Raw genomic sequence first — 19,869 nt, 5'->3', positions numbered from 1 at the left:
GTTACTTTATCCTGGTACACGAGACGCTGTGGACCCAGTGATGTGCATTTTCTCGTCACAGGCAATATAACTTTGTTTATCTAAGAGAAAGTCCGTCCCGTTCCCCTCCTTGTTGAGTCTGACAAACGTATGGAGGCAGTTTCAGGTCAGCTGAGTTTAAACGTGATACTATACGGTTTTCAACGAAGATGAATCAGAGACGAGTCGAAAATGGGATAAAGGTGAACAAACTCTTGCCTTGTTTGAGAGTGAACCCTACATAATGTTTGCGTAGGTCGTTTAAGAGGACCTCTAAAGCCCAGGAAAACTATTCACTTCAGTGCACAATGGAAATCATCGCAACCGTGTGACAAAATCCAATCAAGAACAAATTGAATAAAAGAGGTCAGACAATATATCGGAATATGATATTGAGATATCGAGAATCATCGTCATTTCCTTAATCTGGTGTAAGACCCTGAAGAAGGCCATTAACATAATACCATGGGTGGGAAAGTTGACAAACGCAACTTCGGTATTCCTGTGAGGACATTCGAGTAGTCGAAAATCAGTCTGCGATCTTTATCTGATACAGTCGAAAAGGATCACAGTCGAACTGGTCCTGACTGCTATATCTTCTTTTTACTACGTCTGACCGAACACTACCAAACTCATTCATGGCGTCCTAAGTACTCGTGCTGTTTGCACGATTGAGTGTATAACGAGTATTGTCAGCTTAGCACATGTCAAGGTCACACAAGTCCACTCTGCTTTTCTGCAAGCTATACACCTCTGTCAACAGCGTGAAGCTGGCCTGCATGTGACGGATAGGTTCTACATCGCTGCAACACTTCAGTGCTAGTTCACGATTATCATTCATCCAGTATACACGGGAAGCGAAAGAGAATGGACATAGCGTTGGTTCTGAACAATGTCCTGGTACGCAGTTCATCACCCCTTTAGATCTCAGACTGGTTAGAAGCAAATGTTTGTTTGGTGGTATACATGTTTACGTGAACTATCATCTGCCCTGTGTTGGGACGACCGAAAGGCGCAATGCAGTTGCTCACGTCAAAGTACAGTATCACGATATCCATTTGACTTACGGGTCACCTCTTCATGTTTCCCGTTTCGTCCTATTCAACCGGCTCCGTGTTATACGCACCTCGCACCTTGTAGGCAAGCTTATTTGCTTTTGATCGATTAAGGCAGTGCATCGCTGAAAGGGATTCAGAGGATTGTAACGTAATGGTGTCAAACTCCTGTGAGAATTCTCGGCCCATGTAGTAGTGCGGTTTTGATTAAGCCTATTGGAGCTGGTAATATGATGTGTGAGTTTACGATTCTTTGTAGAATCGTATAAACAGATGAACATAATACAATTTGTTAGTATATACTGCAACATAACACTCCATAAATCGCAAAACACCGAGCGTAAGATACGGTGAAATACCGACTCTTGTTGTTTAGTAGGCATCTAATTCATGATTGTTTGGATTTAATATGGCTGAATGTAGCACAAGGCTCACGCTGTGCGGCGGAATCATGAGTCGCAGGCGTGTATCATCGCATGCCTCGTGCGTGTACAGTAGTGTCCGATTCTTATCCGAATCATTGACTTTTTCCGTTACATGGTCGGGAAGAACAAGCGTCACTAGATGTCGTTCTCTAAGGTCATCCCAGCTAGTTCAGTGCAACTCAATCGATCAATCAATCAATGTGCCATAGGCACATTGGTTCCAGTTGCTACAGTTTCGATCGCCGGAAAACGGGAATGTAGAATATAAAACCAAGTCTTGCAGGCGAAGGCACTTTCCGTTTGTTCGGAAATTGGGTAGCTACGACTTGAAGGCGATAGCTTTGATTCACGAGCGATACTGAGTGAACGATTGGGTCACTCCTGCCAATGTCATTAACCACTGGTGATTTGAGTCTCGGGGTCCTCATCCAGGCAGGCGGCATTTGCCCACCCGACTAAGTTTACTGGTTAGTGTTTTGGTACTTCGTTGCCAGGTCATACACTGTCCACCTCTCGGTCGCTTCCATTCAGCACATGGCTGGGAAAAAGTGCTGTGCGGGGCAGACGATCTGGCGTGCGGAGTACATGTCCTAATTAGCGCGGCCTATGAAGCGTGAGTAATTCATCTATCGCGGGAGAGTTCCTTCTTTCTAAGACAATCTGGTATACCTCAGCATTACCAATCCGATGTTCCCACCGGACCTGACCAATGCTGCAGAGACGCCGATGACCAAGCACTGACATCTTCCGAATGTCTTCTGCGCCTAGAGGCGCCGTCTCTGATCCATAAAACAGTATGGATCGCACCAAAGCAGTGTAAACTCTTCCCTTGACAGACAAGCTCACCTCACGTCGGCCCCATAGGTGTCGGAGGTTGGCAAAAGCTGCTCTGGCCTTTCCGATTCGAGAAGTAATCTCATCTCCAGCCAGTCTACCGTAACTCATACAGCTGCCCAGGTAAACAAATTTATCTACCACGTCGATTGGCTCACCTACAAGCATGAGACGTGGGTTTGATCCTACCCAGTCTTGTAGCAGCACTTTACACTTTTGCAGGTGTGAAGCGCATGCCAAACCGTGCAGCAAAGGTTATTTAAAACCGTTTGCATTTGGGGAGAATCTGAACCAAGGAGAGAAATATCGTCTGCATACTCAATGTCTGTGAGGCAATGTCCCGGGAGCACTTCGACTCTCAGGATTTTATACGCAGGCAGAGTAATTTCAAGTAGCGTATCAATAAAAAAGCTAAAGAGGGAAGGGGAAAGAGGACAACCTTTTCTTACGCCACTGGACGTGGGGAACTCATGCGAGAGCTTCCCTTATACTGGTACGCGCCCACACGAGTTCGCATACAGGGAGAGAAATTTGGAAGGGACAGCTTTGGTCGCCAGACACTGCCAAAGTTGCTGACGATCGACAGAATCAAAAGCAGCTTTCAAATCCAGTGCAACTGGAGACCAGTGAAGCCTTTATTAGAGAAGATGTCGACTCCGAACGTCCCAACCATCCTACAAATACCACATGCACTTACTGTATACATCACTTTCCGGTTGCAAGCTTAGTGATTATGATTCATACTTCAAATCGGATTCGTGTTGTCTCGAACTGAGTTTTCACCCTACGGACATGTGATCATTCTTGGTGAAGTGACGGGACAGATCGTTAAGTGACAGCTGTTCAGTGAACAGTTGTCTGGTTATCAAGCATTTGGTCTGCCTGATACTTGCCTTCGTACTCGAATGTTCGAAAGCCACAGGTGATGTCTGCGCAGGAGAGCTTCAGACGACACTGACGATAATGAGACCGAATATTTTTGTCTACTTTATTGTACCTTATCACATTTCCTTACCAACCTGTGGGATGGGAAGCTTACTTGTCTAGTTTACTCTGTTTATACCCAGCTGAATGCTCCCAACCCACACCAGTACCAAATGAAGCCGCATTTGTTTGGTTCTGGTTGATTATCAATTTTCGTCTGTCTCGGGATATAGACAGATCCTCACCTGATCTGCACCAACCCACAGTTTCTCGGGAGTGTTTAATTTTTTTTACCCAGCTTGCCTAAATTATCGGTTTATCGCTATACTTTACTATTCTACTTGATTGCCTTGCTGTTACATTGCTTTTGGAGAAACTAACTTGTCCCCCTCCCAGAGACTAAATCTTCATCAGGTTCGTTTACTTTTTGACTTCACTCCAACGTCCAAGTGGCGTGGTTATATATTTGGCTTAAGTACAGTCCTATATTCAACTAGAATAGCGATGACTACACCTACCGGATGCAATTAAATGGGTCGAAGTCGGCGATCAATCTTTTCATTCGCTACACGAAATAATTTCGATATTGGTAGTGTCGACTTAACTCAGACCTGAGACATGTTTTGCCCTGTGCATTCAGCCATATAGCACTATAATCGAGAGTGTAGTTAGAATCTTCTACTTTTGTGTCTAATTCTAATGTGCAAACAATTCGCTGATTTATGCAATCCGTTTTTGTAAATTCTTGGTAGCCAGATTTTACGGCTTGTATAGTGGAGTAATGTATTTTTGAGTGTCGAAAGCAAACAGAAATGTTTTTTTCTTTCGAAGGAATGGGAATTCAGAACTTCTTTATTGATCAGGAACCCATGTGCTTACTAAGATGCTGAGGGACACTGAAGCGGTACTGAAACCCTCGATTCTGCGCTCATCGAACAAGCTTTCCATTGGATGAGACACTATGGACGCTGTTTACGCATACTTTTAAACAGCACAATGGTTCAGTCTGGTTTTGGACGTCGCCCTTTTGAAGAACTTCGCGGGTTTATTAAATTCGATCACTGAGTTTGAATCTTTCACACTGACAGTTCACTACGCTTGCATACGTGAGACAGTCATCACTGTCCGATCCAACCAGCTTCAAGCAGTTGTAGCGAACGTTCAGAAAAGAAGACGGTTCGCAAAGAATATCATTCAAAAGTTGTACAAGTCCATCAAGGAAAAAGTCTTTCGGGGATTTGGGGAGTAAAATCAATAAATTTGTCACGCTCGCTTGTCCCGAGCTTCACATTTATTCACTACGTCTTCTCTGCTGCCCTCTTTCTTGCACAGGTATACAATTTTCTTGCAATTATTCAATGTCTTCATGTTTTTTTGGCTCGTCAACTTCGTCCGATCTCTGGCAGAGATGACCTTGGCCGGTACCTTCGCTCACTTTTACTACTCGCGCAGTGACCCGAATGCCATGCCCAAGTGTCCATTGCTCCAGAGTTTCTATCGAGCTGCGGTCTTCCACATTGGTTCACTGGCACTGGGTTCGCTTCTTTTGGCTCTATTTCAGTGGCTGCGTCTACTTCTGGAGTATCTTGATGCCAAACTGAAAAAGTTCGACAATGGATGTACGCGCATCTGTTCGCGATGCTGTTGTTGCTTCCTCTGGTGTCTGGAGAGGTTCATCCGTTTCCTTAACCGTAACGCGTTCATCATGGTCAGTTTGGCTTTTATTTCAACTGGGCTTTGGTTGGTCGGTTTTTGTGCTGAACGGAATCGGACACCTATAGACGGTTGTACTACTGTTTTGGAACTAAAAGCAGATTAGCCCTCTTGTGGAGTTCACTCGATAAAGGCACTTTTCGCCAATCCTTCACTGAACTGCGTGTCCGGTGGATGGTGATCCCCCTTTTTGCTGCTTGTTTGCGTGCGTTTAAGAGGAACTCTAAAGCCCAGGAAAACTATTCACTTCAGTGCACAATGGAAATCATCGCAACCGTGTGACAAAATCCAATCAAGAACAAATTGAATAAAAGAGATCAGACAATATATCGGAATATGATATTGAGATATCGAGAATCATCGTCATTTCCTTAATCTGGTGTAAGACCCTGAAGAAGGCCATTAACATAATACCATGGGTGGGAAAGTTGACAAACGCAACTTCGGTATTCCTGTGAGGACATTCGAGTAGTCGAAAATCAGTCTGCGATCTTTATCTGATACAGTCGAAAAGGATCACAGTCGAACTGGTCCTGACTGCTATATCTTCTTTTTACTACGTCTGACCGAACACTACCAAACTCATTCATGGCGTCCTAAGTACTCGTGCTGTTTGCACGATTGAGTGTATAACGAGTATTGTCAGCTTAGCACATGTCAAGGTCACACAAGTCCACTCTGCTTTTCTGCAAGCTATACACCTCTGTCAACAGCGTGAAGCTGGCCTGCATGTGACGGATAGGTTCTACATCGCTGCAACACTTCAGTGCTAGTTCACGATTATCATTCATCCAGTATACACGGGAAGCGAAAGAGAATGGACATAGCGTTGGTTCTGAACAATGTCCTGGTACGCAGTTCATCACCCCTTTTGATCTCAGACTGGTTAGAAGCAAATGTTTGTTTGTTGGTATACATGTTAGAAGCTATTTTTACGGCGTTTTCCTCCATTCTAACTAGTGAAGCCGTAGACAGCTGCTCTGAACCAACGATGGATCATCAGCATTGCATGCCGTTGCGTTCGAGCCACAGAACAATGGATTGTTTACAAAGACAGACTCGAACGTTAACTGTTTAATTGCCATGGCGCGGTGGATGAGTATACACCAAGCCATTTAACTCTCTCTATTGCCGTCGAACTGTTGAAAATCAACCATACCTATACCCTCCTACATCAGCTTTCTTTGATACCACATGCTGCAATATTCTTGATTATCGCTAGTTTTCTCTGACGGGCGCTTTTCTCTATTCAAATGAGCAGCTGCTTGCTATGCGCTGGGTATTGAACACAGCCTCTGTTGCACACTGTGCTCACTACATATCACGGTTAGTAGCATACTATGGACCATGTTTAGCATGTTACCTAGTTTGTGCATCGCTGCCGTTAATGGCCAACATCCAGTTCTAATCTCATGTTCTATGCTAAGCACAAATCTCGAAAAACTAGACTGATTTACATTCATCGCGCCGACGACGCCGATCGCTGTTGTTGTTGTTATTGTTGTTTTCATGTCACACATTTGGATTCACGCTAGGCTGCGTGCTGATTCCGCGGACCGTATCGCTTATGCTCGCACTGTTCGGGTCAACTGACTTGGTGTCTCGAGTGTGCAACGTGTTGTCAGTTGTTTTTGCCCCTGTAGACGCTTTTGTATGCTACCTCATCCGCTTTTTTCCGCATCGCTTCTACAGATTGCTATTCATGGACAAAACTTTTGCTCGGCTGCTCGAACAGCGTTCAACCTGCTTGCGAGGAACCTCGTCAGGTTCGTGTCCTCTTGACTGGCACACTTGCCTTGTGTGGTCACACATTTCTTATGCTAATTCATTCCTTCACTTTCAGAGTGTTCGTGGTCGACAAAGTTACAGACTTCCTTCTATTCGTTGGCAAGCTAGTCGTGATCGTCATCAGTGGTGAGTTAGTGTTTCCGGCTTCTTTGCATTTGTGTTCTCACCTCCTTGACTCGAACCTGCATCTTGTTTCTCTGAGACATCAGTCGTGCCGGTAATTAAGACAGGAGCGCAAAGTTTATTTGGCGGCACCCACGGGTTAACTAGCCGAGATCGTCCAGTTCCACGACCTTATTCACTTGACCAAGTGGCGCTAACTCTGTGACAGGAGTTACTCAAGGGCGTTCCAAATGCTCAAATTAATTGAACTTTGCTTCCCAAACGTTTACTAGTATCTTAAGGGAATCTCCTCTGTCCTTCTTGTTGATTTATCCCGCGCACCCTTTCCTTATTCATTGGACTTGAAATGGTACACTAAGTACTCTGATAGTTGTTTACAACATAATCCTCTGGTACTTTTTACCGCAGTCCTTTGACATGATATCTGTGGTTAAGCAACTTCTTGTCATCCCAGTTGTTTCGTTCTTCGTGTGCGTGTTCTTTTTCATCACCTGCGTTAACTTTTTGTGGTGCGAACTAAGGTGGCGAACAAAGCTTGTTTCCAGTGATCGTTCCTCTTTGCTAATACATCACAAATTTATATGGTACCAGAAATCACGTGGAAAAGGTTAAGATCGGGGGTAATTATACTTTAGAGAAATATAAATCAATGGGATGGTGGGTTGAATGAGGGATAGATCAATGGGTCACGGAATCAGGTAAGTGACGTCAATGTCAGACAAACTTGTGGGACTGGATGTTTCGTAGGCCAGTTCAAGTCTATGTACCCCCGATCTTAACTTTTCTACGTGATTTCTGGTACCATATAAATTTCTGATGTATTTGCCAAGAGGAGCAATCACAGAAACATGCTTTGTTCACTATCTTCTTCGTTCTCATGACTACCACGGGCATATTCAGCCACTTTTTGTGATGCGCTTATTAACATCTCTAGCATTTATTAAAATAACGGGGATTATCTCCCGAAAGCATAGATCTGTCATCCGAGTTTGTGCTGGCTAATGTACTGCCACCTTTCTCAGTCCATCCGTCAGAAGTACATATCTGCGAACAAAACTGTGACAGCTACAACCACTGTACAACAAGTACGTGGTTCTTGAACCTGATGGCGATGGTCTGACGAAACGTTCCAGTCGTTATTGATTGATTGTGACATGTCTTGTAACAGGAAAACAGGTCGCTTGAATGGTTTTGAACTCTGTGCTCCATGATCTGGCCTTTGCCAGTATCTGTGTTTGAAATTATCCCTTTCGCTTTGTGTTTCACGCCTTGAAGACTCAGTATGGGTACTCGGTCCTTATATATGGCTGTCTCAAAGTTCAAAGCAAATTAACTTCTCAAAGCTTCACAAATCCAACTGTTGTAGCCTCAAAGTGACGGTCCCCACTCAACTGTCACTCGAAATTCAGTTGATTCTCGGTAAACCATAACTCCTTACGGGCTATTCCCGCCTTCACCCAGCGATCTGATTCAGTTACTTTTGATCTTGTTTCTTCGTGTGGATGAGCCAAGCCACAGAACTCCCATCCCTTTTGACCGGCTGGAATCAGGACGCGATGCTTGTTGCATATGAAACGAACAAAACAATTGGGCTTACACACCGCATAAGACGGTATTTCCCCATGAATATTCCTGCCAAATAAAGAAGTGCATGTTTGACCAGTCGATTGTTTACAATCCAGAATTGTGGATAGTGGTCACAAAACTGGTGGATGTCATTATCGGTGCGCTCTGGTTTCACCTTCACTGGAACGTGCCAGTCTGAGTTCATTTCCACCATCCCTATATACCGTTGCCACAGACATTTATCGAATTGATTGACGAATTGATATGCTGACTTTGATTGCTTCACTGCTTAAAGGTGCTCTTTCACTTCAACGAATAATCACCACAAACTATTAGCATGACAATACTATGTTTCAGCAACCTTATGAGTAGTGCATTATATATATACATATATATCGCGATATCTCGAATATCGTAGTGACTGAAACATGAGGCGGCCTGGTGCAGCACATTCAAATCCCCTGAAACATCCAAACCTAGAGAATTAGCTGGGTTCCGGGTGAGTATCTCACAAAACCAAATTAGTTTGCAAATGAGTGTATTTCGCTAATTTCGTGCAATTTGGTTTCAAGTAGAACATAAGGTTGACGGAAACTCGGGGACTGCGCCTAGCTGATGAGCCTCAAGAAGGGCGAAACCGGTCGTGGGCTGTTGCGAAGATTTTAGCAACCTTATGGGTAGTGCATTACAAATACGTTTGTTTCGCTTTTACCATTATTCAAGCGGGTTAGTTATTATTATAAGTATTATTACTCCTGGTAATGTTAGTCTTGTTGAGCCGACAATAACAATTAAAATAAAAGTCTATAGTCTTAAGTAGTTTTCCTCAAATAATAGTCTTTTAATCCCATCGAACACCGAATTTCAGACACTCATTGCAATTTACTTAATCCGACAATCTTCGGAAGTATTTTCTAGCTAATTGATGTGGCCCGTTGCTATTGAGAGTCGGACCCGCCGACCAACCAGTTCGGTGCTGAAAATCAACAATCAATCTGATCTGTACAAACGTGCTCGCAGAATGAAACATGTAGTACTGGGGATATCCAGAGTTGGTAATATTGGTAGTTGATTTATTGGTAGCTCGGGTGAGTTTATTGGTTGTATATCAGGTGGCTGCGCGCTGATGATACCCCCTCGTATGGTGACGAGACGTTTGCAAGCCAATCGCCAAGCTCGGGGAAGAGATCAACAGCCCCCTCATCAACAACCGATATTCAGAGTGGCAATCCACAGACATCTGCATGAAATATACGTGCAACACAACAAGACAAGGTAAAATAAGAAAGATAATTAGGCGTAAGCATAATAAAATAGGGACTCCAAGTATGCAAAATAAGGATAGGGTTCTAAGAGTCGATTGGCGATCCACCTCGTGGCCTTGGACTTACGAGCCGCTCAATGCTCCCGTTGGTTTTGGTGGAGTACTTTTCTTCACGACAGCGTTGACCGCCTACCTTGTCAGCTCTTACGTCAATAGACACTGATGAATCTCACTTCATCTACCGACCAAGACCTCCGAAATAGTACCTTGTTTTTGGGGTCAAAGTTCTCACGACCATCTATCGTGGATCAATACAGGCGTATCTCAGTTAGTCTTTCGGTTTGTATTTCTCTGTCAGTAACGGCCAAATCTCTAAATTCACGAGCTTCTGGTCTACCTCTAATCGGCCGCATTTGTTCTATTCATAGCTGCTTTGGCCTACCTGTATCTGAATGGTGTTATTTTCGCGGATACACCATTTGCGGATATGGCACCTGAGCTGCACTACATCGCTGTGCCGGTGCTTGTGAGTTTATCCGTTTTTATTGTCACTACTGTAATCTTCTTGAGTAGTAACATTTTGTGCTATTTTATCAACCTCAAAGCTCACCAGAACTTACATCACCATGGCTCATTGCTGGTAAGCGTTGCTAAACGATCGAGAACATCAGTCGAATATAATTTCCGTAGAACTGACTCGAAAGTTGCCATTGGCACAATTTCCTGTTAACGTATTCCAATGCACCGTCGTTAGAGTAACTAGTGGATATTCGTTAAATGTTTAGGTCATTTGTGTTGATTCGTTCTTTAATTTCTCTGTACACCCACTCTCCTCACTGTTGTAGTTAGTCGAAATTTGCCGTTTGAATTACTCGGAACTTGGTGCCGTACGGCGATTCCGTGTAGCCAGTCGGTCTCACAAAACATGAGGAGTATGCAGTCGGTAATACCAGGCGGTAGTGATTCACTGAGCTGTGAAATGTTGTAGTCAATGTATCAGTCACTGTGAGGAACAAAGTGATGGGTTAGTGTATCTAATCAGACATGTGCAACAAACATAACGGTAATCGTATGAAGATCTTTGAGTGTCGTTAATTAGCGGACAAACCCAACAAATGTTGGTTTATTTGTTAATTTTTAATTTCCAGTTAAAGTATAGCGAACGGGCAAGGATGAGGAATTTTCTTGGTAGTTGCGGCTGGCCCGTAGCATACATAAAGTAAGGATTTTCACCAGATCTTGACCACAGTAAAGTTAAGCAAGCGGGTGTCATCATACTGGACTCATCTATTCGACTCTTCAGCTTCATTCGGTATGACGTGAAGTAGACTCTTACAGTGTTCGCGAACCCAACGACAAGCAGCCTGTTCTACAGACTCAGGAGATCTATAACACAAAGGTGGCTCCACCAAAGTTACTGAATGATAAACGACTTGGGAGGTGGCATGCCTGAACTCTATAGACTCCCAGAGGTGCATAAGTTTGGCGTACCTATGAGGTTTGTCCTTGTAGAAAATGTGTCGGCACTACACGCTGCGAGATATATGTGCTCATCGATGTTATTTTCTATCCAGATTGCCCGAATGGGTGTCTGGAGGTTTAGGCATCTCGGAGTGATTGTGGTGGGCTAGCACTAATTCCCTTCTCTTCACAATGAGGCCATCACGAATATGGTTGACCTTAACCTTGTGTTATTGTTTGCGCAGCTTGGTACTCCATCGGTCTGTGTTTGAGGATGTCCATTCAACATCCACAGAGGGCCTGTTATCAGGATCTGACAAACATAGCCTTCTGGCCCCTCTAGGTTGCAGAACAAGTATGGTAATTTGTTTCTGCATCTACTTGATCAGTCTCGAGTCGACTGCCGCTGCTTTTCCGTCAGACATTTGAGCCAAAGGCGTTCTTTGACTACCGTAACCGTCCTCCTGTGTATGTTTGGGCGTCCTGTCAGTATCTCAACCCACGCGCAGCCATGAACTTTATACATAAAAGTGAATTTGTGCCACTTCGGCAATGGCGTTGTGACATATGGGAACTGAGCCCAGCATGTATTGGTGTATTCCTGTCAGTGACGATCACGATGGTGTAAACGCTATTAGAAATCATTGGCAGTGTGCATCTCACGAGTCTGTTCGTGCTACCCATAAAGTATAAGTAGTTCAAGGGGAGGAACAATTTGCACAATGAGTGAACATTTCACCTTAGAATTCGTTAATCGAGGGACCAGTCAAGACTACGTGATGTGGATCCTGTGATTGAAGAATGAATGGCACCTTATCCAGTCTAATTGCTAACTAATCAAGGGGCACTTGCTCCATTAGTGAGATTTCCATGTTTTCCAGTAAATAATGTACGCAGTTCAACTCGTCAAAGCCAGTACAGCACACTTTCATAAAACTGCATGAGGGTTTCTGGGGAATATGGAAACGTTTGGATATAAGGTCTCTCCTGTGATTAAGAATGAATGGCACCTTATCCAGTCTAATTGCTAACTAATCAAGGGGCATTTGCTCCATTAATGAAATTTCCATGTTTTCCAGTAAATAATGTACGCAGTTCAACTCGTCAAAGCCAGTACAGCACACTTTCATAAAACTGCATGAGGGTTTCTGGGGAATATGGAAACGTTTGGATATAAGGTCTCCCTTCCTCAGAGGAGGGATACCGAGCTTTAATAAGCCAAGTGTCCGATGCAAGTATTGAGAAATTTTCGAACCAAACGATAAGTACGATCCTAACGACAGTACTATCTATTGTGGGGTGTGCTTGATTAGTGGACTGAAAATTGCTACATATGCCCAAATACTTGCACATGTGCAATAATTTTTTCTAAAGGTCATTGATCTTGGTTGTGAAAATGATCAGGCGACTAATGCGTAAAAAGCAGTCACAACGCTGAGTCCATGCTGAGCCCTGTACAACTGTTTCACGTGACCATAAGTTGTTACTTGCATGTCTATGGGACTGAGTGTCATTGTATCCTCTCTAAGTGCGAGTTAGTCACTCTGCCCATCAGCCACTCCCGGCCGAACGTAATGTCTTCAAGTAGTGGCCAGGAGGTCATGAGTCCAAGAATCTTCAGAATTTCTTGGAACATGAGCTGCTGGTGCTTACTAACGGAGTAAGAGTACGCAGCTTCTCGACCTTTCGTCCAAGGCAAACTTACTTGCAAGATGAAATCTCTACTAAGTTCGAAAATCTTGTATCCTAATGGTTACTGTTACGCTGTGTAAAAGTTACGTAAACGATACTGTTTGTTCTCTCGTCGTACGCCCGGCAATTTAGGAGTTCTTGGGTTCTCTGAATACCGTTAACTAAAACCACTTATGAGAAAATTGTCTGATGCTCTTGAGTGTCTACGCATTGAAGCCTTCGAGTGGTAATCTGAGAACATCAATTACTGAGAAACCGAGGTGGACGTTATCTACAGGTTACCAGTTTTGTGGCACTGAAGTTTAACCAGGCAATTGGATGAACTCTGTGCGACGGTTCACTTCGGATAGCCTCGGAGAATATTGTAAACTACAATAATACCTCGCGCACAGACTACTTCCAAATCGCTTGTCAGGACATTCTATCGAACCCAACGAAACTGTCCGGTCTATGGTGCCAAACATATGCTTGCTCTTGGATAAATCAGCTGACGCTCAGATACTTTCGGGAGGAAATAGAGTATTACGACTGCGGAGCAGCTCACGGCGACCGTTTGCGCATCTTAGAGGTAGATTGGGTCGGCACTTTTAGTTCATCTACTCCTCCACTCGTCAGGAAGCTGGCATCTATCTCTGGCACTACACATTGCGTTTAGAAATCCTCCTGTGACTGCAGGTCCACTTACCCAGGCCTTACGGGCGATTGTTTACGTATTCGACTAGCCAAACCACAAATGGAACGGGGAATTCATCGATGGACATTCATTCCCGAGACCGGCCACCGGCCAGCCCAGGCCTTACGGGCAAGTGTTTACGTATTCCACTAGCCAAACCACAAATGGAACGGTGAATTCATCGATGAACATTCATTCCCGAGACCGGCCACCGGCCAAACTTGCAGTTTGCGTTCAAATTCATTCTTCGCAATAATAACTCAGGGATACTTAACTTCGCTGAACTTATCGTTTCTGGCTTTTCCGTTTCCATGAACTCAGTTGGCCCTCATGTATCCCTCTCAGCAGATGGCAGCCTTGTGCATGTCTGTGGTTTTTTAAAAAAAATAATAAACTGAGTTTCTAATCTTTTGATTAGTGCTTGCTCCGTTTTTGTCCGTCATTCTTCGTTTGCAACTGAAGGTTGGATGTGAATTATTTTGTCTTTCCACGTTCTTCTTTTGTTTACTCTATTGCCCAATGATTAGCGCACAATCGCTGACATTAGCGATTGTAGCGTCTGACGTTTTAGAGCGGGCAACAACAGTGAGTTCACACCTGATCCACTCGGTTTAATAGTGTCGTTCACCAATAACTGCTACCATATGGCCGTCACAACGACATCCGAACTAGGGGTCCTCCCAACTAATTGCATAGCTGAAGGCACTACTACTCGTCAGCAGGATCTGACAAACTATCTGCCGGATAGGATACGCTATCAGGATACTGATAGCTTAACGTGTTCACTAAACATCTAATCTACACCAGAAAAGAGTGCTGTTCAAAAAACCAATACTTTTCTTCTTTATCGCTGTTCCTTCTTCCTGACCCGAGACCACCCTCGATAACGGAATGTCTGTTGTCAGTCCGAGTTGTGCGAGATAAACAAATACATGTTTGCTTACCTGGAAAATGTGCCCTGGTTTCAATTGTTCACATGTGGTTGCCAACTGTTGTACCAACAGTTGTTCTGTAATACTTTTTTCGGCAATAGTATCAGGTATTCTTCACGTTATTTGTTGTTCTCGTCCGATTGCTCCCGATTCCAAGCCTTCACGGCGAAATCATCCCTTAGTGCTGTATGTTGTCCTGGATTTGACTTTTTGTTGAGTTCATTCCGACCGCTTATCGACTTTTACTAACAGCGCATCGTCTGTTCTTTCAGATTGTCGTAATTGGATCATATATCGTCACTTCCTTGTTTGCCAGTGTCTATGCGATGGGTGTGGATACAATCTTCCTGTGTTTCTGTAAGTAACCTGCTCGTCTGTGCGTTTTTCTTCCATTCCCTGTCCAACTCTTTAGCTGGTAAAATTTTTCGTTTTTTTAACGGTTACTCTTGTCGCCACTTGCCCTTACTGCGTCGATAGGCGTCACGTTACTTATTGCAGCTGCTCTCGATGAATAGCAGATGTGTAACTACTGTGGCTCTGCATAACCACTGACTCAGCGCCGCCCTCCGTTCCCTAACAGCTTAACTCAAATGACGATGAAGCGTTTGCGATCAAATTTTCCAGCTCAACGAACTAAACAGTAGCCAACGGGGTAACTGAGCAGATGGTCCATTTTTGGCCAACATGGGTACTATGCAACTCGTTGAACCTTTCGTTACAAGTACGCTAGCGTTCACCACGACGAAAGCTCACTGGAGTCAGTGGCTCACCGAGTTTTGACCGTGCTCATACAGTTATGGCGTCCACACATTCATCAATTATCTGCTTAGTGGTTCAAAGGCCAAATAATGGGGTAAGATATGCTGCAGAGGATCACCGTCGGTTGAGATAGGTGTTTGATCCGCGTGATCTGAACGGGCTTGGGATGTCAGTTCAAGAAGTGGGTGTTGACTATCGAAATTAAGCCCGGTATGCGGGTTTTCGCGGTTGAAAATATTTCTGTGGCAATCCGCAAGTGCTGGTAGTGTGGAAACTTTGAATATTGATGGGGTTCCTCACGAAACGGTTGGCATTTTCTCGTTTCAGAAGAGTTTGATAAACAATCAGTAGTTTTTATTTGGGCAACGTCTCGCTTTTGACCTAAAAGCTTCATCAGGCCAAGTGAGCTGGGTGACATTTTTGTTTAACCTTTAGGGACTAGTCCCACTTACCCACGTTGACGGGGCTCTAAGGGCTGTACGAACATTTCGGAATAATTGACCTAAAACGTTTTCATTGTGTGATTCTCATCTCGATCTTCTCTATCCGAGCCACACACACACACAGAAGGTCAACAGGATTGTTTTTACAGGTTCATCACGGTATGAGTTATGCCGCATAACGTATGTCCGAAAACGCTATGGTTGGTGGCGCAAAACGTTTACACATGTGTAGACAGTTCATTTGAGCAGGATATTCCTCCATGAAGGTCATAAGATTATGTATATCTGCTTCATTTCCCGAAAGCGGGTTAACTTCCCAACAAAAAAAAAACAATTAATGGGCTGCAACAAAAGATCACTTTAATTCAGAAGAGACTGTTTCCTATTTCTCATGTGGACATCGTTTGAACGAATTGGACATATTGAATGCACCTCTGGTTAACCGACATGAAGAGGTATTAGCTTCTGTATAAACCATGAGGTTCGCTCTCGATACACAACCGAACATTAATTAAAGATAAGGGGGTTGTTTTTAAATAGGCTTGTTGGATAAGTTTCCATAAAATACTAAACCGTGACATAAAAGTACTTTTTGAGAGAGGGTATAATTTTACCAGACATGTTGAAGTACCCCAAGTATTTTTGTTTTTACGGAGCAAGCAAACGTCGCTGGGTCATTTCCTCCATTTGGACATTCCACGAACGAGCCGTGTGTGTTCGGAATGTGTGGAAATGCTTTCCCTGCCCCTATGTCAGTGGTTTTTTTTTCAACGAACCCACTGAAGATGGACACCTTTGTGTGCTGGATCAAGAGTTGCACGCAGGTGGTGTGTTGTCTGTCGTGCAGTTTATTGCACCGAGTCTCAAATATAGTCGTGTATTCGTTTACAAGATTTTGATCACAACAACAGCTAGCTAGTTAGAAGCTTAGGTTACATCTCAGGGTAGCTACACTGGCGTTGTCACAACAGCATTACTCTAAGTGATGTATGGCGCGCAATGAAACTAGCTGCGTTGAAATTGACCAAGGGATGTTTTTTGTCTTCCGTGATTTCACTTAGTGAGGGCCAGGCGACTGAGGCCTACAAGGCTCAGAGATGTCTTTGTGGTTTTTAGTGTTTCTTTCCATACCGATTTTTTCCGCTTGATTTTATTGTTTGTGTTTCAAGATAACCACCGTGTATTTTGCGAAGGTGTAGCAAATTTTCTTCGGTGTAACAGAATAGAGTAGGGATAGTCACACTTCGCTGTCGTTAGCTCGCCCAGTTCTAACAATTATGATGAGAGGAAGCTGGTCATACGCTTTTAAGATGTTACCTTAGTTACATTCTGCAGTTTTCAAACCTGATTCGTAATTCAACAGACCTTAGGAATCGGAAAGTTATTGTTTTCTTTGCACCATAGATCAAACATTTTGATAAGCTCATAAAAAATCTCGCCGGCGTTTGCGACACTCAGAAAAAATAATCCCTGCTTTTGTTCGATAACTCCGAACTAATAACATATCAGGTCCATCATGAATTTTGAAAAAATCGTAGACAAACGAAATTCCGCTGTGCACACATCTACATGCACGTTATGTGATGGTATTTGGATAAACAAGTACGTCTCACTTCCAGATATTGTTGATCTATGAACCATAACACTTCCAGGCGAATGGCCTCTACTTTATACACTTTTCACAAAATCACTGTATCTTCTAGCTCTTTGTAAGTGTTCGATCATGCAGTTATTTCATTGGTTTCTGATACTTTCCGTTTGCAGTGGAAGATTTGGAAACCAACGATGGTTCTCCCGAGAAACCCTACTACATGAACAAGGAATTGTTGAACATTTTGGGTAAAAAGAACAAACAACAACCCCTCAAGGGTATCGAGATGGATGAGGCAAACTAGTACGGACAGAATGAACCGATTCGGATTTTACCCAAGAAGAAACAATCACCGGGTGGTATCATCCAAACTTTTACTTTCCGTCATTTTTCTGTGTCTACGAACTACTGCTTACTACACTGTTCATTCCCTGTATCCCTCTTTCCCCAAATTTTACTAGGCGGGTCGTCTGCAATTGAACCAAACTATCACAGGGATTTTCGTGGTTTCCAGGTGTCATCCAGTTTTATCATGAACCTTTGTGCTTTTCTGATTTGGTACATTCAGGCTGATTGTCACTGATCTTTCGTGTGCTTTATTGAATTCGGGTAAAAATGGTCATCCTTAGACGAGCTGTTGCCTATCATCCGGCCCCTAGTTTGTTTTTTTCACGTACAAACCGTATGCCACAGGTAACCGCAGCGCTAAAAATGTTAACCAAGAAGAGGATGAAAAGGGGATGGCGGACACACGTTGGTGGTGAATGCTGAAAGCTTTCCTTCACCAACTTACTAGCCATTTTGATGACGTTTATGGGGAACCATGCCTGCTGCACCGTTCATACTTGTCATCCTGTCCTACAGTCATGTCAGTTTCTTTGACTGAAGCTTTCTATTGGAAAAAAGAAACAGTGGAACATGAAGGTGAACCTAGGGTTAGCTCTCACAAACCTGCGGATATCTACACTCGCGACATTTAGTCAGACATCGCTTAGCCATCATTTCTTTCAGTGTCTCCAGCCAAGGGCGGGTAGGGTTACGTTGCTCTCCCCGTCGAGGCCAACAGCACCCAGAATTTTCGCAACATTTTTCATTCTTTTCTATCATGTCAAATTCCGTCTGCCTCTAGGTTTCCGCCAGTCCGATTTAGGCACTCTTCGGCAACCCCGCAACTCAGCGTGCGTGCTGCACGGTCAGATAGCCTTTACCTACAATTCGGGATCGTTCCTCGAGTGAAGTCCCTGTCGCTTCATCACAAACCCGTTTCCTTATCACTTCATCGGAAATTTGCTGAGTCTACTGTTTCTGGCTCTAGTTCTCAGCCGTCGGTGATAAAAAGCCTGAAGGAGTATCAGATCCTCCTCCCATAACAGTCACGTCTCGAAGCCGTACGATGATGCAGTTCCCACACTGCAGTCTAGTGTGCACGTTTTTGACACCCAATAATTTGCTCTTTTAATGATGCAAGTGGCGCAAATTAACAAACGAAATTCCGGCTCTGAAACCACTGGCAGAAGATTTTTGTATAGTGTTTCACAGCTTTCAGTGTTACTCCATAAATTCTCAGAGACGCCTTCAAAGATTACATTCCACAAAATAGCTTTGAAATATACGGGCGCAAAACAATTGCCGGGGTAACGGATGAACTTTCTCAGTTCTCCTAGTAACGCTTGTGCTTCTTCCGGCTCTTTCAAAATGACGACAGTGTGGTCTGCACATTCCGGCTCGACAAGGTCCTTTCTGGAAGAGATCAGAACGCTTCAGAGTTTGTTTTATTATTATTGCAGTTAAGCACTAGTATGTACTACTGGTGTGTTGCTTGCAAAGATAATTGCTTCACCATTCCACCAATGTCGAAATCAGAAAAACTGAAAGGAGTGAATACCCTTTCCGGACTCCACTGGCTTTTGGGGAGCTTTTGGCGATTCCACACCACACTCTCATTCACCCTCAAGTAGATAAATACAGAAAACCTATGATATTCATGAACTTCGGGAGCCTCTTCCTTCGTACAATTGTGGTGTGCGAACCCGTCGACCGAAATGAACGTGTTTTTTAAGTCGAGAGAAATCAAGATTGTTGGGCGCCAGTGCGCATGTTACTGCCATAAGAATGGACGGAGTGTGGCCCATATAACCCTTCTCGGTCGGAATCCTCCTTGCTGTATCGGGTCGCGTCTTTGCGGGCCCTCGTGCGCCTACGTAAAATAAGCGTACAAGAAGTCTGTTTATAACAGGACTCAGCCTAATTCTTCTGTAGTTGCCACATTCATTCCGACCACTATTTCGAATCACCCGGTTTAAGTGAGACGGTATCTTTCATCCAAATAGGGGCTAATAAATCAGGCAGGCAACCTTTGGCTCAAAGGTCTAACTGCTAGTCAGGGTAGCCTAAATTTTTAATTCAGTTCAGTTTGTCCGCAATAAACCATCTGCCAAGGATACGTTCGTTCCAGTTGCTAAAAAGCCCGGGAGGTATATCGAAGCATTGGAAGCCATTGCAGTGTATATTGTTGTAGTTGAACGTCTACCTTTTTTAAGGGGCGAGTCTCCACACATGCTCCACTTCCCAGTGTGAAGCAATAGGAGACGGTGTTAGTCAGATATGT

General features: G+C 43.9%; 3 protein-coding genes across 3 annotated transcripts in view; 2 read left to right on the top strand and 1 right to left on the bottom strand.

Annotated features, from left to right (window-relative positions):
- T265_06459 (hypothetical protein) overlaps positions 1-17,830 on the top strand; it is a gene marked incomplete at both ends in the record, with an annotated part of 75,165 nt that extends 57,335 nt beyond the window's left edge. Inside the window, 6 exons of the mRNA XM_009171727.1 lie at positions 4,589-4,964; positions 6,662-6,735; positions 6,813-6,883; positions 10,139-10,236; positions 14,741-14,825; positions 17,435-17,830. Of these exons, the coding sequence (XP_009169991.1) occupies positions 4,589-4,964; positions 6,662-6,735; positions 6,813-6,883; positions 10,139-10,236; positions 14,741-14,825; positions 17,435-17,565 (835 nt within the window). The remainder of the gene's footprint in view (positions 1-4,588; positions 4,965-6,661; positions 6,736-6,812; positions 6,884-10,138; positions 10,237-14,740; positions 14,826-17,434) is intronic.
- Positions 1-19,869, bottom strand: part of T265_06460 (hypothetical protein) — a gene marked incomplete at both ends in the record, with an annotated part of 67,069 nt that overhangs the window by 23,732 nt on the left and 23,468 nt on the right. The window lies entirely within an intron of this gene.
- The window catches only part of T265_06457 (hypothetical protein), a gene marked incomplete at both ends in the record, with an annotated part of 73,179 nt that continues 71,186 nt past the window's right edge, over positions 17,877-19,869 (top strand). Inside the window, one exon of the mRNA XM_009171725.1 lies at positions 17,877-17,919. Coding sequence (XP_009169989.1) covers positions 17,877-17,919 — 43 coding nt within the window. The remainder of the gene's footprint in view (positions 17,920-19,869) is intronic.

The sequence above is a fragment of the Opisthorchis viverrini genome, assembly GCF_000715545.1.
Source record: "Opisthorchis viverrini unplaced genomic scaffold opera_v5_137, whole genome shotgun sequence".
NCBI lineage: Eukaryota > Metazoa > Platyhelminthes > Trematoda > Opisthorchiida > Opisthorchiidae > Opisthorchis > Opisthorchis viverrini.
Note: the sequence above shows the minus strand (reverse complement) of the source record. Positions and strands in the feature narration are given on the sequence as shown.